Genomic DNA, 23,884 nt, shown 5'->3' on the forward strand with positions numbered 1-23,884 from the left:
CCCTACAGTGCAGCCCTGCTATCTCCTCAGGAGGTTTGTGTCTGGGCTCACACTGACTTCCCCTCACTCTGTCTCAGTCAGTAATACACGGCCGTGTCCTCGGTGGTCACGGAGCTCAGCTGTAGGGAGAACTGGTTCTTGGACGTGTCTCTGGAGATGGTGTTTCGGCTCTTGAGGGAGGGACTCTAGTTAGTGCTCCCACTATAAGTTATGTACCCCATCCACTGCAGCCCCTTCCCTGGGGGCTGGCGGATCCAGCTCCAGCAGTAACCACTGGTTGTGATGGAGAATCCAGAGACAGTGCAGGTGAGGGAGAGGGTCTACGCGTGCATCACCAGTCCTGGGCCTGACTCCTGCAGCTGTACCTGGGACAGGACACCTGGGACAGAGAGAACACAGTGAGTCCTGGGCTCAGATGCAGGATCCCTATCTCTTCTCACCTCTAAGCCCTGAGTCACTCACATCTGGAAGCTGACAGCAGGAAGAGCCACATGGGAGTCATGTCTTGCAGGTGAGGTCCTGGTCCCCCAGAACGTATTCTCCAGGCTGAGGACGCCCTCCTTTTAAGTGGACGCCAACTGCGTGTGTGGCTTGTGGCTGTGTGGGCATTTGCATATGGGAGGTGTCTGCACATACAAAGGGCAAGAGGTGAGGGAGGTCCTGGTCTCTGGGGCTTCTCCTGGAAGGAGGTGCTGGCTGTCCCTCAGAGAACCAGGCCCTCCTTGGGGTCCTGGTCACCGTGCCCAGGGACCTCTCCTTCCACACCAGGGGCTGTGCTGCAGGAGGGGGTCAGGAAGTAGGATGTGGGAATAATCAGTCACTCCTTAGGGATAAAATCCCAGCCTCTGTTCCCATGGATATAGATAGATAATAGATATACTAGAGGCGGAATGCACATAACTTGTGCAAGGAGCTTGGCCCCCACCTCCTTAGTGGCTTTGTCGGGAAGGACATCAGGTCTAATTAGCATATTATGCATTTATTGTTACAGATGATTTTGATATAGATATAGATATAGATATGGAGATAAACATAGATAGATCTTCTTTTCTTTACCCTCACCTAAGAATATGTTCAATGATTTATAGATAAAGATGTAGGTGCAGATGTATCTGTAAATGTACTTCAAGATATAGATATAGATATTGTTTTCTTTAGGCCTACCCAAGGATACATTCATTCATTTTTAGAGGGAAAGTAAAGTAGAGAGATAGAAGGAGAGAAACATTGATGTGAGAGATATATTGATCATTTGCCTCCCATATATGACTCTACTATGAATAAAATCTGCAGCATTTTTATGTATTTATTTATTGATTATTAAAATATTTTAATTGATTTCAGAGAGGAAGGGAGAGGGAGAGAGAGATAGACAATCAATGATGAGAGAGATTTATTGGTTGGCTGCCTCCTGCATGCCCCGCATTGGAGATGTTTCCCCCATCCAGACATATGCCCTGACTAGGAATTGAACCAAGACCTCCTGGTTCATAGGTAGATGCTCAATCTGTGAGCCATGCTGGCGGGGCTGTCCCTGCACTTTTAGGATTCACAGACCTTCCTGTGTACCTGGGCTCTGGTCAGCGAGACGTTGGCAACATCATAGTTGACCAGGCCCCAGCCCTTCCCTCACTGCCTTCTGAACCTCAAGTGGCCAGTGACTTGTCCACCAGGATGCTCTGCAGCTCATGGGCCCCTTGGAGGTTCCCTCAACCCAGGTGTGAGCTGTTAGAGGTGCTCTGAGCTCAGTGCTCAGCTGTGTCTCCACGGACACAGGTGGGGCCCCCACGGTCTGAGATCACACCTGGGCATTGCATGTGGGCTCAGTAGGGCAGCTGAGGCTGGCTTCAGGCCACCTGAGTGGCCCTGGCATCTCAGGGAGGACCTGGCACAGGAGATGGGAATGAGGGGATAACCTGGGGCTGCATTTAAGGCAAAACCTACCAGGGTGGGAAGGAGAGGGGAGAGCACAGCCACATGGGACATTCTGTGCAGGCCCCATGGGGTGATAGTGTGGGCAGCAGAGGACAGAGGGTGAGGATGGCGTGGGGTCTGTGGAGCTGGAGGCACAGCAGAGGCGGGTGAGACCAAATCTCCCTTCAGCAGGTTCTCAGGATGCAGGTGGATTCTCCAGGGGAAGCCTGACTGGTGTTGGGACACGTCCCCCGGGACCAGGTTCTGAGACCCACGGGGAACATACCCAGTAGGGTTGTGACAGGGACTATCAATGGCCTCCTTCATGCATCCATCTGGAGACACCCTGAGAGCTCAGTCCACCTGCCAGGCTCACAGAGGGGCAGTGCCCACAGGGGTCAGTCCCTAAACCTCCATGTGCAGCCATGTCAGTGAGAGGCAAGCAACTAACTGTCCCCAAAAGGCTCCTCCTGGGGCAAACATCATCGCTAGTGATGTTTGGGGCCTGGACTCCGTGTTACCTGCTCAAGACTGTGTGGAGGTGGGGGATGGGGAGATAGGAACGACTCTACCAGTGAGGGGAAAGGAATCCCTACAATGTTTGCCTTGTCAACCCACAGAGTGCCATTAAGGACATGGTGACAGGAAGGGCCCAGATGAGAAGTCGACCAGATCTGAAACACAGGCACTTCCTGCTTTTTTCCTGCAGAGAATCTAATTAAAGACGCAAAGAAGGAAGCAGGAACTGCCCCAGGGACACTAGGAGGAAAGAAAGCATTGACCCCAATAGGAAGCCTGCACAACCCTCCAGGGACAGCCTCTGAGCTGGGACCCTGGGTTTGCTGGTCCTGAGCGCCCCCTGGTGTTCTGGATGCTCCCTGCAGCCCAGCCCTGCTGTCTCCTCAGGGAGGTTTGTGTCTGGGCTCACACTGACTTCCCCTCACTGTGTCTCTTGCACAGTAATACACCGCCGTGTCCTCGGCTCTCAGGCTGCTCATTTGCAGATACAGCGTGTTCTTGGAGTTGTCTCTGGAGATGGTGAAGCGGCCCTTCACAGAATCAGCGTAGTATATGTAACTACTACCATCACTACTAATGAATGAGATCCACTCCAGCCCCTTCCCTGGAACCTGGCGGACCCAGTGCATCCAGTAGCTACTGAAGGTGAATCCAGAGGCTGCACAGGAGAGTCTCAGAGACCCCCCAGGCTGCACCAGGCCTCCCCCAGACTCCACCAGCTGCACCTCACACTGGACACCTGCAAACACAGAGACACAAGGTGGACTGAGAATCACATGGAAGCACCAACAGGCACAAGCACAGGTCTCAGTGCTCCCCACTTCTGAGAACCACCTTGAGAAATGATCAGGAGGAAAGCGCAGCTTGGCACCCAGTCCATGGTGGAGCCGCTGGGGTCCTGTCTCAGGCGCTTGGGCTCTGGGTGTCTCCCCAACATGCCGGGCAAGGGCCCCCTTTTATGAGCAGGAGGAGAGCCCCATTTGCATGGAGTCTGCATATAAGGTGCAGCTGGGACCCTGGGCTGCATGCCTGACCTTGTCATCCTAGGGGCGACCCCAGATGGGAAAGGACTCAAAGACGCTGGCCACAAGGGGTCCTGTCCTGACCCCCTCCCTCCTTCCTTTCCTGAGACCCATCACCCTGACCCCATTCCTTTGGGGGCAGCTTCCAGGATTGAGAGTCCTCCTTCCTTGGGGTTTTGATGAGGACCCAGGGGTGCTCCCCCAAAAGCACTTGAATGGGGCTTCCTCTCGCTCTCCTTCACCTGCCGTGGGCCATGTCGCCTTTCTGGGGTTTGGGAATAAGAATGTGCATTGGATGATGCTTTTATTTTGAGACTGAAAGATTCTCCTTGTTATTTTCCTCAATTGCCGGGGTCCAACCCCAGCAGGTCCAGGGGTCCCCAAAGGTGTGGACGGAGTCGGCGAAGAAGGAATGACACGGAGACAGCATTCAGTTGATCAGCAGCCTAGCCAGGATCTCCAGCCAAGTTCTGGTCTCGATCTCCAGAGAGGTTCTGCTTCGGATCTCCAGCGAGGTTCTGTAGCCATGTTCCCTCGCTAGGTTCTCCAGCCAGGTTCTATCCAGGTTCTCCAGCCAGGTTCAGTCACCAGGTTCTAGTCAGGTTCTCTTGCCAATTTCTGTAGTCAGGTTCAGTCCAGGATCTTTTGCCATGTTCTCTCGCTAGGTTCTGTCTCTAGGTTCTGAGGCCAGTTTCTGTCCAGGATCTTTTGCCATGTTCTCTCCAGCGAAGTTCTTCTGTCTCTAGAGAACTTTCTGTGTAGGTTCTGTCTTCTTGGTTCTCTTCTAAGTTCTGAGTGTTTCTGTCTTGTTACAACTGTATTTATACCAGTTGATTCAATCCTATCAATCTCTATTACAAAGGTTAGGGCGTTTCTTATCTCCATTCCAGGGAGAAAAGATTATGTAGTTTAAGCATGATTGTTCGTAGTTAAACGGATTGATTACTCGCCTGGCACTTAGTTGAGGGGTTTTATTCCCTCCCTAACTTCAGGGGAAAATCCCTACCTGGGGATTCAACCTTTCTCGGAGAGGTGACCTTGGTTAAAACACAGCGCCAAGAAGGTGAGCAAACATATTAAGAACCGTATGCCATATATGCCAGGTCCCTTGAAACAGCAAGGATGGACCGGCTCCCGGCACTCAATCAGATCCTCCACAAAACTTGAATCACTACATGTGAGGAGGCAGGAGAGGCTGGACTTTACGCTGTGGCTGCAGCCTCCATCTCAAACCTGCTGCCTCTCTCACAAGCACACAGCTGCCTCTTGAAAGCACACATTTCACTCAACTTCCCTGCTGTTCATTTGCAAAAGTCGTGTTTTCCAGCCTCTCAAAGTGGGAGAATTTCCATCATTTAAAAAAGGAGTCATGCGTGGTTTGTCTCAGTGAATAGAGTGTGAGCCTATGGACCAAAGTGTCCCAGGTTGGATTCTGGTCCAGGGCACTTACTTGCTTGCAGGCTCCTCCTTTGTTCAGTGCTGGAGGCGATCAATCCATGTGTTTCTCTCACATCCATGTTCCTCCCTTTCTCTCCCTCTCTCTGTCATCCTCCTATAAAACATTGAAAAAATATCCTCGGGTGAGGATTAACAAACAAAATAAAAAAATTAAACAAATAATAAAAATAAAAGTGAAATAATTACAAAAAATGATTAAAAAATGGAATATGATGGTGCTTGGAACAAAACCTTGGATAGAGAGTTGAGGCACCACGTCGTCCTTGGGGGCAGGTGAGCACCTCCCTTCGCAAAGGAGAGCGGCCCCCTGTGTCCATCCTCCCACAGCCCCAGGCAGTGAGGACAGATGGACACAGGAATCTGGGACTGTGGTCACTTGTTCCTCTGGGAAGGCGGCCCCCACCCCTTGGAAAGTGCAATCTGGGACCAGCACTGTTTCTGCCTGGTTTTCTCTAAAGCTGAGAAGGCAGCCATCACCCGCTCTCTGAAGAGTGTGGGTTGCTGTTCATCATGTGGTATCTGTGAGCTGCCATCAGTAAGGCTTGCTTATCTGGTACCTGTGACCCCATTGAAGGCCAGGAGGACCGCGTTTTGCTGCATTCTTTGAGAACCAAGCTGAGGAGAAGGGGGAAGAAAGGGGAACATGGAAAGCAATTCCTAAGGGGATGTAGGAGTAAGTCTGCCTTCCGGGATAATGAGGCCTGAGATAGATAACAGGGTAACCACACGCAGGCTCCAGAGTCGGCCCTGGAGTTGGAAAGCCAGATAGCCAAGCTCCTGCCAGACCTGAGGACCACAGCCTCTGGCCACAGGGAATATTACACCTTATGCTTCATGGGAAAGTGCCTGGATGAACTACCTGGAACGGCAGCTTGTGCATCATGAGGAATCAGAAAAGCAGGCCCAGGAGCAGGAGACCCATTGGAAACGCCTGCTGACGGGGCAGGTGAACAGTCCCAGCACGTGAAGGCAACCCAGCGAGTCTCCCCATGGCAGTGGGTCCCCAATCAGCTGCGTAGGGTCCTGATCTTCTCCACTTGACAGGAGACTGCTGCCCTTTGCTGGTGGGCGTACAAACAGGCCTGTTGCTGCATTTATAAAACAGAAAAGAAAAGTGCAATCACACAGGGGAGGGGAGGGGCATGGACAGGTAAACACCACGAAGCCTTACTTCTCTCTTCCTTTTAAAAACATGTTTTTTTAAAAAAATGATTTTAGAGAGAGGGGACAGAAAACGCTTGGTTCACTGTTCCAGTTATCATGGTTGTCTCAAATAAACTCTCAAAAATATTCTCCAGGGCATGTGCTGCAGCGATGGGGAAGGCGGCAGGAGATGAGGCTTACCTCCAGGGGGCAGTCTGTTCTGCTTCACGGTCATCACCCTCTCCTCTGGCTTTTACACGTAGGTTGTCTTCTGGCCTCAGTTTATTCCTCATCAGAGCCTTGGGCCCCTGGGTCCTGTCACTCAGAACTCGGTGGACCATCATCACACTCTTCTGCCCAATGGTTGAGGCTTATGGCTGATTCATGTGGAGAGTCCTTGTGTGCCATGGTATGTGCCAGTCTAAAGGCACCACAGACGGTCGGGCTCAGCTTCTCTGACTACTTCGGAAGTTCCACTTTGCGATTGCCTCCCTCTCCATCTTGATTGCTCAGAGACCAAAACACCAAAATGAACTTAAAGAAGGTACCCAACCTTTCCCTGCACTGACATCCACCTCACTCTTATCAGGGGATGGAGCCACTTATCAGGAGCCACTCTGACTCCACCTTTCTGTTTCCTGGAAAGGTAGGACCCTCTAGGTATTCATTATTTCATACTAGTGGCCCGGCGCATGAAATTTGTGTACATTAAAGGGGAATTAATTAGAGGACATATTTTAATATTGCTATTTGCCCTTTCTCTATAATAGAAGTGTCAGAGATGAAAGAAATTAGTAAAATGTGTATGAAAATCGTTCTCCTGTTAGAGTCTGGGGCACACTATTGAACCAGAGTCCAGTTCCTGCCCACCCACTTGCACCTAGAAATCCTGCTAGACCAAGACCTGACAGGCCCCACCCGCATTGGGCTATATTCAGAACCAGATGCCGTCCCCCCTTCAAGCCTGCCAGGGCAGAGGTTATGGCCTAAGGTTCCATGGCCCAGGCCAGGGAGTTAGGCCTGAGGTGTCCCCTATGAGGCACACCAGGCAGGGTGTGTGTTCTCAGGTCTCCTGGCCTGGCGCCAGGGCTGGGGCATGGCCTGAGGTCCCATGTCAGGCCCCACATGGTGGGGGGCATGACCTCAGGTCCCTGCTGATTGCTCGTTAGGGCTCATTACGGGAACTCGGCCTCTTTGCTGGGTGAAGCCAACTTGACTGTTACAGTGTGATGGTCAATGTGCATATTCCCTGTTTATTAGATAAGATTCTCTGTTTGTGTTTGAGTAGCTAATAGGAAAAGGTTGTATCTTTCCCATTCTGTAGACTAACCTACTTGGCAGGGTACTTCTAGCTACCTTCCTGAAGGCCTTGGCTGTGCTGGTGCTCTCTCCCTGCCATCTGGGTTAAGCCACGTACTGAATTTGCTTGTTGGTCTACCTGTTCTCCCACCTTTTCACTGAAACACCTTACCCATACCACCTCCATCTTAGCTTTTTGGTAAGGTAAAATCTGTTAGAGTGAATCGATGGAAATCCAACTCAGATATTTTAGAGGCATGGTCCTCTCCCAGGGAAACAATGACAGTAGTATTAATGGTGTCAGGAAAATGATGGTACATTATGGAATGAAATGGATTAATGAATAGAATGCTGTGAATTGTTTCCTCCCCCCCCCCCCCAAAAAAAAAAAATATCCTCCACAGGCTTACAGGTTCTCATGTCAATGACTTTAAAGTGGTTCATTTATGTTGTGGATTTTATGCTGATTCAACCAGCAGGGGAACCTACCAGAGTGTCTCAGGGGGAGACAGCACAGATGGAGGAGCCTCCTTTCTTTCCTTCTCCTTTTTATACACTTTCATAGATGCCAGGGAGGAGGCCAGTGGAGCGATGGAAACATCAATGATGAGAATCATTGATTGGCTGCCTCCTGTCCCCCCCAGACCCTGGAGATCAAGACTACAACATGGGCATGTGCCCTGACCAAGGAATTGAACTGTGACTTCCTGGTTTATCGGTCGATGCTCAACCTCCCAGTCATGACTGCTGGGCTGGAAAAAGACCAGGCAATTATGTCCATGAAGACCAACACCAAACTTGTCTTATCTACAACACCTGTGAACTCATTTGACCTCATACCATCCAGGTATCAGGTTTTTAATAATTGTGAGCACTTCCCTCTCCACTCGGGGAAGAAACATGTATGAACGTATGTTGTCAATGAAAAAAAAGACAACATATTGATGTAAGACATGTCCAAACATGTAGGGACTGTTTTATAAGATTTTATTGGAGCCAAATACAGGAGAACTGTTGGGGAGCAAGACCTCAAATGCTCCGGAGAATATCCTTTGCAGCTGCATTTGTGCATTTGAAGTTAAGGAGGGAAGGTGGGGAGTGACATGGAGGTGGGAGAGAGCAAGGCGGGGACTGGGTGCCAGGATAGTGAACAGGAGGTGCTCTCCTGAGGGTGGTCATGCTGATGTCAAAGGTGTGTTAACCCAGATGCACAGGAACAATAGACGAGGTGCTAAAGGCAAAGATGAGCCTTTTAGTAAAGAAGTCACAGGCCTGGGGCATGCCCAACCCCAGGACTGCCCAGGTAGGATGTGTGAACAGAGCCTCCTGTGAGGGTCCTTCAGTCACTCAGTTTTGTCAGATTTAGGGCAGAGCCCCCTTTTTTTCACAAATACGATCCTTAAAACTAGACCTAGGAAAGGGCTTTCTTTGAGCTCTGTGGCTGAGCCTCAGATCAAAACTATTTTAAGACAGAGCAGGAGATTGTATCTTTGCTCAACTCTCCACCTGCTCCTGGTCCTGGCCTTTTCCTTGACCTGAGCGCCCCCTAGTGTCAAGGACGCTCCCTGCATCCCAGCTGTGCTGTCTTCCTCAGGGAGGTTAGTGTCTGGGCTCAAACTGACTTCCCCTCACTGTGTGTCTCCTGCAAAGTAATAAAGGGCTGTGTCCTCAGTGGTCATGGAGCTCAGCTGCAGTGAGAACTGGTTCTTGGATGTGTCTCTGGACATGGAGGTTTGGCTCTTGAAAGCGGGGCTGTAGGCAGTGTTTCCATCATAATCTATGCACCCCATCCACTCCAACCCCTTCCCCCAGGGCTGGCGGATCGAGCTCCAGCAGTAACCACTAGAAATGGAGTTACCAGAGACAGAGCAGGTGAGGGAGAGGGTCTGCGAGGGCTTCACCAGTCCTGGCCCCGACTCCTGCAGCTGCACCTGGGACAGGACACCTGGGACACAGAGATCACAGTGAGTCCTGGGCTCAGATGCAGGGTTCCCATCGCCTCACGTCTAAGCCCTAAGTCCTCACATCTGGGAGCTGACAGCAGTAAGAGGAAGAGCCACATGGGAGTCATGTCTTGCAGGTGAGGTCCTTGTCCCCCAGAAAGTGTTCTCCAGGGTGAGGAGGCCCTGCATTTAAGTGGACGCCAACTGTGTGTGTGTCTGGTGGCCGTGTGGGCATTTGCATATGGGAGGTGTCTGCACATACAAAGGGCAAGAGGTGAGGGAGGTCCTGGTCTCTGGGGCTTCTCCTGGAAGAGGTGCTGACTGTGCCCTCAGAGAACCAGGCCCTCCTTGGGGTCCTGGTCACTGTGCCCAGGGACCTCTCCTTCCACACCAGGGGCTATGCTGCAGGACGTGGTCAGGAAGTAGGATGTGGGCACAGTGATTCCTTAGGGATAACATCAATGTGCTTCTGCTCCCATGGATATAGATAGATAGATAGATAGATAGATAGATAGATAGATGATAGATAGATAGAGACATAGTTATATATATTGATTTAGATATATGCATAGTTTGACTGGAAATGTATTCATAGATATAGATATAGTATTGATATAAAGATTGCTTTCTTTTTTCTTATTTGAGGATATTTTCATTGATTTTTAGAGAAATGGAAAGGAGAGAGAGAGAAACATTGATATGAGATAGAAATATTGAACAGAGAAAGATGGTGAGAAATAGAGAAACACTGATGGCAGGGAACATATTTATCATTTGTCTCCCATATTTGCCAAGACTTGGAAGCAAACCCACAACCTTGTCATTAATTTGTTTTAATATGTATTTTATAGATTTAAGAGAGGAAGGGAGAGGGAGAGACAGAGAGAAACACCGATGATGAAAGGGAATCATTTATTGGCTGCCTCTTGCATGGTCACTGGTGGGAATCAAGCCCACACCCAGGTATGTGCCCTGACCAGGAATGGAATCATAGGTTGAAGCTCAACCACTGTGCCACACCAGCATGGATTCCTTCAGTTTTGAAGTATATTTTCAGTTAGTTTAGAATTCAACCTTGATGGCCACTCAATTTTCCTTCAGCACTTAAAGTCCTCATTTGTTGCAGGAGGTTCATGTTCAGGAGACCAGAAGTCCCATGTGACACTGCTTCCTTACAAAGTTATCAGAGGATAAACTAAGACAAGAGTGTGAGCCTAGTGCCAGTGGACCAAGTGTTGGGGAGAGGGGAGTGTCTGTGCGGGTCCCTGTGGATCAGAAGCATGAACTAGAGAGACACAGACAGAGCTCCTGGGTTCTATTTCTTCAGGGCAGTTTGGTGCTGGACATGTAGCAGCTGCACGGCCTCCTATGTGGTGTTTATTCTCCCAGTGGTTCTCAACCTTCCCAATGCTGTGACCTTTAATACAGTCCCTCATATTGTGGTGACCCCCAACCATAAATTTATTTTCTTTGCTACTTCATAAGTGTAATGTTGCTACTGTGACTCATAATGTAAATATCTGATATGCAGGATGTATTTTCATTGTTTGCACCTGTAGGATGGTCTCTGTTGTGGATCCAGTTTCATGCCTTGAGAAATAGAAGAACTTCCATCATGACCAGGTATGTTGAGGGGAAATGTTGGAAATGATTTAGGAATAATTAAGTTTAGGTTATGAAAATCTTGATATTGGGGAGCTCATGTCTGCATGTGAACTTTGTGATCACTGTGCCACCCGATGGTGGTCAACTGGAACCTGCACCTCACCCAGTGCCACACTGGGCAGAGAGCTACCTGGGAACATGATGGTGGATTAACCAAGACCGAGGACACACACGTCCAGGGCTCTTGATTCATTAGCTTTTCATCTCCTTGTTGTGTAGTCAGTTCGTTTTCTTCCCTCACTTTCCTCTGAAACAGCCCACATGTTTCCTAGAGCCATGAAGAAACTCTGTTGAGAGGGTGCAGGGGCACAAGCCATTTGTGTGTTAGTTCGGTATCTTACATCTTCCCTGAATTCTAGTTCTATTAGCTTCTCATACAGTGATTAGGGTTTTCTATGTACAATATCCTGTCATGTGCTTACCGATAAGGAGAAACATTTTAACTGGTTTCTGACTGATTTAGAGATTTGAAATTTCCTTTTCTTGCCTAATTATTCTGAGAAGGACTTCTAATGTTGACGTATAGAAATAGGCACAGGGGAGCCCTTGTCTTGGTCCTGATGTAAGAAGAAAAGCTTTGAAATTTTCTCTGTGAAGCATGATGTCACTGGTTGACTTTCAATTGGGGCCTTTAGTATATTGATGTCCATCACTTCTACACCTAATCTGCTAAGAATTTTAATTCTGAATCAATTCTCAATTTTAAAGGCTTTATTCTGTATTTATACTATGGTATGGTTTATCCTTCATTCTGTGGATGACATGTATCACAGTTGTTTGCATATGTTGAACCATCCTTGCATGCTAGGACGGTTTCCCCCTGGATCATGGTAAATGACACTTTCAGTGTGCAGTTTAGTTTCCTAGTATTTTTTTTTGAGGGATTTTGCATGTAATATCATCAGGGATAATGACCTGTCATTTTTGTATATTTCTACTTGACATTGTTATGAATGAAATGGTCACCTCAAGAACAGCACTTCTGTTTGGAAGTGCTGTCTCTTTCCTTAATTCTTGTAAGAGTTCAAGAAGAGTTGAAAGGAGAGAGAAAATGGCGGAGGTATAAACGGACGTGTCCTGTGCCTTGTCCTGGAGCAGATAAGGGTGAGCAGCTGAAACGGGTAACATACAGCCCGAATAGGCAGAGGATTTTCAGCTGAGAGACTGTCTGAAGCCAGGAAAGACCGAGAACTCCCAGAAAAAAAAAAAAGGACGGTTGGAGGCTGCGGCTGAAACCTCTCCCGGTGCACCAGCGCAGCAGCGGAGACCGCACCATTTTAAGTGGCTGTTGCCGGCATCCAGAGACCAGCTTCTAACCTGGAAACAAGGGATCTCAAGCAGCGTGACTGCGTGAACTCAGACGAGCACTGCTTCTTCCCACAGAAAGCAGAGAGAGAACTACATAACCAAACACCTGGAGAAGAGAGATCATGGTGAAACAAAGAACCAACCCAAATATGAAAGAAAAACAGGCATCATCAGAAAAGGAAGTAAATGAAATGGAGGCAATGGAAGCAAGCAACCTGTCAGAGAAAGAATTCAGAGAAATGGCCATAAGGTGGATGAAAAGAATGGAAGACAAATTCAACAATATATGTAGGAACTAAGAGGAAATGAAGAAGAATCAAGAGGAAATGAAGAGAAACCAAGAAGAAATGAAAAATGACATCACTGCTATAAAGAACTCAATAGAAAGCATCAACAGTAGACTAGAAGAAGCAGAGGACCGCATCAGCAAGCTAGAAGACAAGGTAGGAAAAAATACCCAAACAGAACAGCTTCTAGAAAAAAAAAAAAAATTAAAAAGCAGGAGGAGAGCCTAAGAGAACTCTGGGACAATGCTAAACGAAACAACATCCGAATAATAGGGGTTCCAGAAGGAGAGGAAACGGAGCAAGGAATAGAAAACCTGTTTGAAAAAATAGTAACAGAAAATTTCCCTGATATAGGGAAGAAAAAAAACTCACACAAATCCAAGAAGCTCACAGAGTCCCAAACAAAATGAACCCGAAAAGATCGACGCCAAGGCACATAATAATTAAATTGGCAAATACCAACGACAAAGCAAGAATCTTAAAAGCACCCAGAGAGAGACAGAAAGTTACCTACAAAGGATCCCCCATCAGACTAGCGACCGATTTCTCAACACAAACACATCCGGCAAGAAGGGAATGGAATGAAATATACAAAGTCATGCAAAGGAAGGGTCTGTATCCAAGAATACTGTACCCAGCAAGTCTATCCATCAAAATTGAGGGTCAAATCAGGAGCTTCACAGACAAAAACGGTCTATGGGAGTTTATTACAACCAAGCCAGCAATGCAAGAAATGCTAAAGGGTCTGCTGTAAATAGAAAAAAAATAGGAAACAAATAAGGAACGCAGCAGTAAAGAACAAAAATGGTGACTAACAAGTTTCTATTAATAATAACTTTAAATGTAAATGGATTGAATTCCCCAGTCAAAAGGCATAGGGTAAATGAGTGGATAAGAAAACATGACCCATATATCTGCTGTCTACAGGAAACCCACCTCAGAAAAAAAGATGCACACAGACTGATGGTGAAGGGATGGAAAAAGGTTTTCCAGGCCAATGGAAGTGAAAAAAAAAGCCAGGGTAGCAATACTTATATCTGACAAATTAGATCTCAAAGTGAAGGACATAAAAAGAAATCAAGAAGGCCACTTCATAATACTAAAGGGAGCAGTCCAACAAGAAGAAATAACTCTGGTAAATATATATATGCACCCAATATAGGAGCACCCAAATACGTAAGAAATCTTCTGGAGGAGATCAAGGGAGAGATTGACAGCAATACAATCATAGTAGGGGATATTAACACACCATTATCTCCACTGGACAAATCCTCTAAAAAGAAACTCAGCAAAGAAACATCAATCCTAAATGACTCACTAGATCAGATGGAATTAATTGACATCTTCAGAACATTTCAACCCAAAGCCACAGAATATACATTCTCCTCAAGCTCACATTTGTCATCTTCAAAGATAGACCATGTATTGGTTCACAGACAAAGTCTCTTCAAATTCAAGAAGATTGAAATCATATCAAGCATCTTCTCAGACCACAAAGGCATAAAACTGGAAATCAACTACAACAAAACAATCCAGAAAAATCAAACACATGGAGACTAAATAGCATGCTATTAAACAATGACTGGGTTACCAGTGAGATCAAAGAAGAAATAAAAAACATCATGGCAACAAATGACAATGAAAACACAACAATCCAAAACCTATGGGACACAGCAAAAGCAGTTTTGAGAGGGAAGTTCATAGCTCTACAAGCCTACTGCAAGAAACAAGAAACAATGAAAATAAATGACCTAACTCTACAATTCGAAGAGTTAGGAAGAGAGCAACAAAAAAAGCCCACTGTAAGCAGAAGGAAGGGAATAACAAAGATCAGAGCAGAGATAAACGATATAGAGACCAAAAAAACAATACAAAAGATCAACAAAACCAAGAGCTGGTTCTTTGAAAGGATAAACAAGATTGATACACCTCTAGCCAGGCTCATCAAGAAACAAAGAGAGAGGACCCAAATAACCAAAATCAGAAATGAAAGAGGAGAAATAACAACAGATCCCATAGAAATACAAAGGATTGTTAGAAAATACTACGAACAACTCTACTCCAACACACTAGACAACCTGGAGGAAATGGACACATTCCTAGAAAAATACAACCTTCCAAAACTTAACCAGGAAGAATCTAAAGATCTCAATAGGCCAATAACTATGGAGGAAATCAAATCAGTAATCAAAAAGCTCCCAGCAAACAAAAGCCCGGGGCCAGATTACTTCACAGGGGAGTTTTACCAAACATTCAAGGAAGAACTAAAACCTATCCTCCTCAGACTATGTCAAAAGATCCAAGAGGAAGGAACACTTCCAAGCTCATTCTATGAAGCCAACATCACCCTAATCCCAAAACCAGATAAAGACAATACGATGAAAGAGAATTATAGGCCAATATCCCTCATGAACATAGATGCCAAAATCCTCAACAAAATCCTAGCAAATCGGATCCAGCAGTACATCAAAAAGATCATACACCATGACCAAGTAGGATTTATCCCAGGGATGCAAGGATGGTACAATATCCGCAAATCAATAAATGTGATACATCACATAAACAAATTGAGAGAAAAAAACCACATAGTCATATCAATTGATGCGAAAAAAAATATTTGACAAAATCCAACACCCTTTCTTGATAAAAAACTCTCAGCAAGATAGGAATTGAGGGATCATACCTCAACATAATAAAAGCCATCTATGACAAACCCACAGCCAACATCATAATCAATGGGCAAAAACTAAAACCATTCCCCCTAAAAACAGGAACAAGACAGGGATGCCCACTCTCACCACTCCTGTTCAACATAGTACTGAAGTACTAGCCGTTGCAATCAGACAAGAAGAAGAAATGAAAGGCATCCATATTGGAAAAGAAGAAGTAAAACTGTCCTTATTTGCAGATGACATGATACTGTACATACAGAACCCTAAAGACTCCATCAAAAAATTATTAGACTTAATAAATGAATTTGGCAATGTAGCAGGATACAAAATCAATGCTGAGAAATCCATGGCATTTCTTTACACCAATAGTGAACTTACAGAAAGCGAAACTACAGAAGCAATCCCATTTACCATTGCACCAAAAAAATTAAAATACCTAGGAATAAACTTAACTAAGGAGGTAAAAGACTTATATGCCAAAAACTACAGGACACTGAAAAAAGAGATAGAGGAAGACATAAACAGATGGAAGAACATACCGTGTTCATGGACTGGTAGAATCAACATCATCAAAATGTCCATACTACCCAAAGCAATTTACAGATTCAATGCAATCCCTATTAAATTACCAACGGCATATTTCACAAATCTAGAACGAACGTTCCAAAAATTCATCTGGAATAAAAAAAAAGACCCCGAATAGCTGCAGCAATCCTTAGAAAGAACAAAGTAGGTGGGATCTCAATACCAGATATCAAACTGTATTACAAAGCCACTGTTCTTAAAACAGCTTGGTACTGGCACAAGAACAGATATATAGATCAATGGAATAGAATAGAGACCCCAGAAATCGACCCAAACCACTATGCCCAATTAATATTAGACAAAGGAGGCAAGAGCATACAATGGAATCGAGACAGTCTCTTCAATAAATGGTGTTGGGAAAATTGGACAGATACATGCAAAAAGATGAAACTAGACCACCAACTCACACCATACACAAAAATAAACTCAAAATGGATAAAAGACTAAAACGTAAGACGGGAAACCATAAAAATACTAGAGGAATCCACAGGCAGCGAAATCGCAAACATATGCCGAAGGAATTTCTTTTCTGATAATGCTCCTAGGGCAATGGAAACTAAAGAGAAAATAAACAAATGGGACTACATCAAACTAAAAAGCTTTTGCACAGCAAAGGAAACCATCAACAAAACAACAAGAAGACCCACTACATGGGAGAACATATTTGCCAATGATACCACCGAATAAGGGTTTAATATGCAACATTTACAGGGATCTCATGAAACTTAACAAAAGGAAGATAAACAATCCAATATGGGCAATGGACATAGACAGACACTTTTCGAAAGAGGACATACAGAAGGCCGAAAGACATATGAAAACATGCTCAAAGTCACTAATTATACGAGAGATGCAAATCAAAACGACAATGCGTTATCATCTCACACCGGTCAGAATGGCTATCATCAACAAATCAACAAACAACAAGTGTTGGAGAGGATGTGGAGAAAAAGCAACCCTTCTGCACTGCTGGTGGGAATGCAGACTGGTGCAGCCACTGTGGAGAACAGTATGGCGCTACCTCAAAAAACTACAAATGGAACTCCCATTTGACCCAGTGATCCCACTACTAGGAATATATCCCAAGAAACCAGAAACACCAATCAGAAAGGATATATGCACCCCTATGTTCATAGCAGCACAATTCACCATAGCTAAGATTTGGAAACAGCCTAAGTGCCCATCAGCAGATGAGTGGATTAGAAAACTATGGTACATATACACAATGGAATACTATGCTGCGGTAAAAAAAAAAAAAAAAAAAAAAGGAACTCTTGCCTTTTGCAACAGCATGGATGGAACTGGAGAGCATTATGCTAAGTTAAATAAGCCAGTCAGAGAAAGATAAATACCACATGATCTCACTCATTTGCGGATTATAGAGAACAACATAGACTGATGAAAAGGGACAGATCCAAAGACTGAGAAACAGCGATCAGGCTACCATTCCCCAGAAGGAAAGTAGGGGAGGGCAGGGGTAAGGGGAAGAGATCAACCGAAAGACTTGTATACATGTATATAAGCCAAACCAATGGACATGGACAACAGGGGGATGGGAGCATGAGTGTGCGGGGCGGGAGGGGGGGAGGTTGGGGGTTAATGGGGAGAATGAGGACACATTTGTAATACCTTAACTAATAAAAAATAAATAAAATATTTAAAAAACCTACAAAACTAATGAAAGAAATTTAAAAAAATATCTAAATTAAAAAAAAAGAAGAAGAGTTGATAGAAAGTTATCAATTCTTATTTGAAATTCTGATAGAATTCACCCTTGAGTCCATTTGGTCCTTGGCTTTTTGGTGAAAGGTTTTCACTAATACATCAACTATATTTTTAAAATTTGTAGCAATCTAGAAAAGTTTGCATTAAATTCCTAATTGTAGCTCCTACTAAGTGGACTGAGAAATACAACTGTTGATCTTCACAGGGTGTGGTCAGTGTTGAAAAGATAACTGCTTGCAGACCACATATTTATTTCATATGGCATCCAAGAAAACGAAATATAACCCCATTTTATTATATAGAATTCCTAAAATACATTGTGTAATGGCATGAATGGTTTTGTATAACTGCTCATGTGTGAATGCATGTCTTTTCCAGAAACGGGTGTGAGACCCCTGTGTGTGTGTGTGTGTGTGTGTGTGTGTGTGTGTATGACTGTGAGTCCAAGTGTGTGACTATGTGTCTGGGTGACTCTGTGTTTCCTGGGCAAGTAATAAGAGGACGGTATGGACGCAGGGAGTCCCTTGGATTCTCCTGGGCTTCCAACATCCTCCTGATGCACAGCTCAGCCAGAGTGAAGCTAGAAAACCTTGGATCCAGGAGGAATGGTGGAGGAGGAGTTCGATGATGCACATCCCAGCCTCAGGGTCTCCTGTCCCCGCTGTGGGGATAGTACTGCTTCCTGATGGACAGCAGGGTCCCCTCGTGTGGGTGGATGTAGGGCTCCATGTGTTTGGTGCACTGAGCTGACAGCTCTTCTGGGGCTTCCCTCCCCACCACCCTCTGCCCCTGCTTCTGGGGCTGCTCTCTATGATGTGGGTCCTGAGTGCCCCCTGTTGTCCTGGACGATCCCTGCAGCCCAGCCCTGCTGCCTCCCTCAGGAGGTTTGTGTCTGGGCTCACACCGACTTCCTCTCACTGTGTCCATCGCACAGTAATACACGGCCGTGTCCTCTGTGGTCACGGAGCTCAGCTGCAGGGGGAAGTGGTTCCTGGCTGTGTCAGCAGTGATGGAGATGCGGCCCTGGAAGGCTGGGTTGTAGCTTGTGTACCCCAACCAGTACCCCATCCACTGCAACCCTTTCCCTGGGGGCTGGTGGATTCAGCTCCAGTAGTCACTGCTGGTCACTGAGCCTCCGGACACAGTGCAGGTGAGGGAGAGGGTCTGCAAGGGCTTCACCAATCCTGGGCCCGACTCCTGCAGCTGCACCTGGGACAGGACACCTGGGACAGAGAGAACACAGTGAGTCCTGGGCTCAGATGCAGGGTCCCCATCTCCTCACATCTAAGCCCTGAGTCACTCACATCTGGGAGCTGACAGCAGGAAGAGGAAGGGCCACATGGGAGTCATGTCTTGCAGGTGAGGTCCTCGTCCCCCAGAAAGTATTCTCCAGGGTGAGGAGGCCCTGCATTTAAGTGGACGCCAACTGTGTGTGTGTCTGGTGGCCGTGTGGGCATTTGCATATGGGAGGTGTCTGCACATACAAAGGGCAAGAGGTAAGGGAGGTCCCGATCTCTGGGTCTTCTCCTGGAAGGAGGTGCTAACTGTCCCTCAGAGAACCAGGCCCTCCTTGGGGTCCTGGTCACTGTGCCCAGGGATCTCTCCTTCCACACCAGGGGCTATGCTGCAGGAGGTGGTCAGGGAGTAGGATGTGGGCTCTGTCAGTGACTCCTTAGGGATAAAATCAGTATAGATATAGATATAGATATAGATATAGATATAGATATAGATATAGATATAGATATAGATATAGATATAGATATAGATATAGAGATAGAGATAGAGATAGAGATAGAGATATAGATGTAGAGATAGACATAAATAGAGATCTTTTAAAAAAAATACAATTTTCTTGATTTTAAGAGAGAGAGGAAGGGAGAGGCATAGAGAAATAGAAACATCCATGAGAGAGAATCATTGATTGGCTGCCTCCTTCATGGCCCTTCTGAGGATGGAGACTGCAGCCCCGTCATGTGTCCTCAGCAGGAATCAAACCTGTGACTTTTTGGGTCCAGGGTCAAAGTTCAACAGCTGAGCCACAGGAGCCAGGCTGGACCTTCTATTCTCTGTCCTCACCTGAGGACGTGCTCATTGATTTTTAGAGGGAAAGGAGAGAGAGGGAAGGACCGAGAGAAACATTGATTAGTTTTCTCCCATATACACCCATACTGCTAATCACCCCCCAACATTTTCATTTATTTATTTAAATATTTAAATGGATATCAGAGAGAAAGTGAGAGTGAGTGAGAGAGAGAGAGAATTACCAATGATAAGAGAGCATAACTGATTGGCTGTCTCCTGCATGCCCCACACTGCGGATGTTTGTGGCAACCTGGGCATGTGCCCTGACCGGGAATCGAACCGTGAACTCCTGGTACATAGGTCTCTGCTCAACCACTGAGCTATGCTGGCTGGGCTGTCCTTGCACTTTTAGGATTCACAGAACTCCCTGTGTACCTGGGCTCTGGTCAGCAACACGTTGGCAACACTATAGGTGACCAGGAACAAGCCCTTCCCTGACTGTTCTCTGACCCCAGTGGCCACGGGCTTGTCCACCATGATGCTCTGCAGCTCATGGGCCCCATGAATGCTCCCTAAGCACAACTGTGAGCTGTTGGAGGTGCTCTGAGCTCAGTGCTCAGCTGTGTCTCCACCTGACACAAGAGTGACCCGCACAGACTGACATTACACGAGGGCTCTGCACGTGGGCTTGGCAAGGTGGCTGAGGCCAGCTTCAGGCCGCCTGAATGTCCCCAGAGCTTGCTCTCAGGGAGGGCCTGGAAAAGGAGATGGGCATGAGTGGATGATGTGTGGGTGCATTTAAGGCAAAACCTACCAGGGCAGGGAGAATGCAGAGCACCGCCTCATGGGACATCCTGTGGAGACCCCATGGGGTAAGATTGTGGGTGGCAGAGGACAGAGGGTGAGGATGGGATGGTGTCTGCGGAGCTGGAGGCACAGCAGAGGTGGGAGCTTCCAGGTTCACAGAGAGGCAGTGCCTGCAGGGTCCGACCGGACACCTCCATGTGCAGCCATATCAGTGATAGGAATTTGGCTAACTGCCTCCAAAGGGTTCCTCCTGGGGCAGAATGAGGTGCTGATCACCCTCAGGTGAGGTTTAGGGACTGGACTCCGTGTTACCCACTCAGCACTGCATGGAGGGTAGAGAACTTTGCTCTCAGTTAGGGGACAGGAATCCCTACAATATTTTCCTTGTCAACCCAGATAGCGACCATCAGGGACATGGTGACAGGAAGGGCGCAGAGGAGAAGTGGACCAGACCTGACACACAGCCACTTCCTGTTTTTTTCCAGCAGAGAATCTAATTAAAGACACAAAGAAGGAAGCAGGAAGGGCCCCAGGGACACTAGGAGGGAAGAAAGGATTGACCCCAATAGGAAGCCTGCACAACCCTCCAAGGACAGCCTCTGAGCTGGGACCTGGGTTTGCTGGTCCTGAGCGCCACCTGGTGTCCCGGACGCTCCCTGCAGCCCAGCCCTGCTGTCTCCTCAGGGAGGTTTGTGTCTGGGCTCACACTGTCTTCCCCTCACTGTGTCTCTTGCACAGTAATACACGGCTGTGTCCTCGGTGGTCACGGAGCTCAACTGCAGGGAGAACTGGTTCTTGGATGTGTCCCTGGAGATGGAGGTTCGGCTCTTGAGGGAGGGGCTGTAGTAAGTGTTCCCACTACTACATATGCGCCCAATCCACTCAAGCCCCTTCAATGGGGGCTGGCGGATCCAGTGCCAGCAGGAATCACTGGTGATTGAGTAACCAGAGACAGAGCAGGTGAGGGAGAGGGTCTGCGAGGGCTTCACCAGTCCTGGCCCCGACTCCTGCAGCTGCACCTGGGACAGGACACCTGGGACACAGAGATCACAGTGAGTCCTGGGCTCAGATACAGGGTCCCCATCTCTTCATGTCTAAGCCCTAAGACACTCACATCTGGGAGCTGACAGCAGGAAGAGGAAGAGCCACATGGGAGTCATGTCTTGCAGGTGAGGTCCTCGTTCCCCAGAAAGTATTCTCCAGGGTGAGGAGGCCCTGCATTTAAGTGGACGCCAACTGTGTGTGTGTCTGGTGGCCGTGTGGGCATTTGCATGTGGGAGGTGTCTGCACATACAAAGAGCAAGAGGTGAGGGAGGTCCCGGTCTCTGGGGCTTCTCCTGGAAGGAGGTGCTGACTGTGCCCCCAGAGATCCAGGCCCTCCTTTGGGTCCTGGTCACTGTGCCCAGGGACCTCTCCTTTCACACCAGGGGCTATGCTGCATTAGGTGGTCAGGACATAGGATGTGGGCATAATCAGTGACTCCTTAGGGATAACATCAATATAGATATAGTTAAAGATATAGATATTGATAGATATAGGTATAGATATAGCTGTAGATATAGATTTAGATATAGGTATAGATATAGATATGGATTTAGATATTGATTTAAATATATGTATAGCTTAACTATAGATGTATTTGTAGATATAGATAAAGAGATTATTTCCTTTATCCTTACTTGAGGATATTTTCATTGATTTTTAGAGAAATGGATAAGAGATATAGAGATAAAGATGTAAATGTGTTTGTAACACTTTGTGTCTATGCGTCTAGTTGTTTGTGACTCTGTGTGTGACTGTGTTTGTGTTTGTGAGTTACTGTGTGTATGACTGTGTGTGTGTGTGTGACTCCATGTGTGTGACTCTGTGTGTGTGTGACTCCGTGTGTGTGACTATGTGTCTGTGTGACTCTGTGTTTCCTGGGCAAGTTGTAAGAGGAAAGCATGGATGCAGGGAGTCCCATGGATGCTCCTCGGCTTCCAACATGCTCCCGATGCACATCTCACCCAGAGTGAAGCTAGAAAACCTTGGATCCAGGAGGGAAGGTGGAGGAGGAGTTCAATGATGCACATCCCAGCTCTCAGGGTCACCTGTCCCCTCTGTGGGGTTAGCACTGCTTCCTGATGGACAGCAGGGGTCCCCTTGTTTGGATGGATGTGGGGCTCCCTGAGTTTGGTGCACTGAGCTGACTGTTCTTCTGGGGGTCAATGTGGGCCCAGAAAGAATGGGTGAGGTCCACCAGCCCTGAGTGAACTCAGGCCTTTCAGCAGAGGGAGGGCCTTGTGATCTCCCTGGACCAGGAGTGGGAGGGTACAGGGAGAATCAGACACTGAGGGAGCTGTGACCCGAGGGAGGGAGGCAGAGCTGTGCACAGCCCAATACCAGCGACCCACCCATGGAGCTCACACGCATCAGGAAAACATTGAAAAGAGGGTGAAAAAAGCCACTTTCAGAATTTGTGAAGGAGACTTGGTAAAGGAGAGTCCCCGCCACTGCTGAAATGTCCCCTACAAACACAATGCCCTTTCTTCAATGTTGTCTGCAGTGAGAACATGAGAAGGAAGAGCCATCCCTGGAGGCAGCTGAGAGCTTGAGAGAAAATCCCTGATCCCAACAGGAAGGCCCTTCCCTCCCACCTCCCTCTGCCACTGCTCCTGGGGCTGCTTTCTGTGGTATGGGTCCTGAGTGCCCCCTTATGGCCAGGGCACCCTCTGAACCCCAGACCTGATGTCTTCTCAGGGAGGTTTGTGTCTGGGCTCACACTGACTTCCTCTCACTCTGTATTTTGCACAGTAATACACGGCCGTGTTCTTGGTGGTCATGGAGCTCAGCTGCAGGGAGAACTGGTTCCTGGCTGTGTCAGCAGTGATGGAAATGCGGCCCTGGAAGGCTGGGTTATACCTTGTGCTCTCTGACCACCACCCCATCCACAGCAGCCCTTACCCAGGCGGCTGGCGGATCCAGCTCCAGTAGTAACTGTGGGTGACTGGGCCTCCAGACACAGTGCCAGTGAGGGAGAGGGTCTGTGAGAGCTTCACCAGTCCTGGGCCCGACTTCTGCAGGTGCACCTGGGACAGGACACCTGGGGACAAGGAGCATCACTCCTGTCAGTCCCCGGAGTCACAGCCATCCCATGACCCCTGCTTGACCCTTGAGATCCTCACCTTGGGGGGCTGTCAGCAGGCACAGGAGAAGACCCAGCAGTCTCATCTTCTCCTAGACCACAGCTCTGCCTTCCCAGAGACCTCAGCCCTGTGTGAGGAGACAGCTGGGAGCCTCACAGCCCAGGAGAGGATGTACCCTGGAGCTTGAACAGAAATTTGAATGTGGGGCAGCCTTTACTTAAGTGTAGGGACTGAGGTCAGACTGCCCTGGTCATTCTGGAGTCCCTCTTTGGGCATTTCTTCCCTTGACCTCACTCACCTTGTAAGTCAGGGATACGGGACCACCTGGGTCATGAGCACATTGGAATCAGGTCAAAAATGGCCTAAACTCTCTAAGAATAAGAAAAATTG

General features: G+C 47.4%; 2 gene segments (V, D, J or C); both read right to left on the bottom strand.

The window, feature by feature from the left end:
- Positions 1-703: 703 nt before the first annotated feature.
- LOC132225673 (immunoglobulin heavy variable 3-74-like) lies at positions 704-3,370 on the bottom strand. The segment is given in 3 exon segments: positions 704-776; positions 2,860-3,172; positions 3,268-3,370. Coding segments are annotated over 3 exon segments (489 nt in total).
- Positions 3,371-18,641: 15,271 nt separating this feature from the next.
- On the bottom strand, positions 18,642-23,624 carry LOC132225722 (immunoglobulin heavy variable 4-38-2-like). The segment is given in 4 exon segments: positions 18,642-18,749; positions 19,998-20,134; positions 21,094-21,402; positions 23,534-23,624. Coding segments are annotated over 4 exon segments (600 nt in total).
- Positions 23,625-23,884: the final 260 nt, after the last annotated feature.

This window comes from Myotis daubentonii (genome assembly GCF_963259705.1).
Source record: "Myotis daubentonii chromosome 1 unlocalized genomic scaffold, mMyoDau2.1 SUPER_1_unloc_1, whole genome shotgun sequence".
NCBI classification, from domain to species: domain Eukaryota; kingdom Metazoa; phylum Chordata; class Mammalia; order Chiroptera; family Vespertilionidae; genus Myotis; species Myotis daubentonii.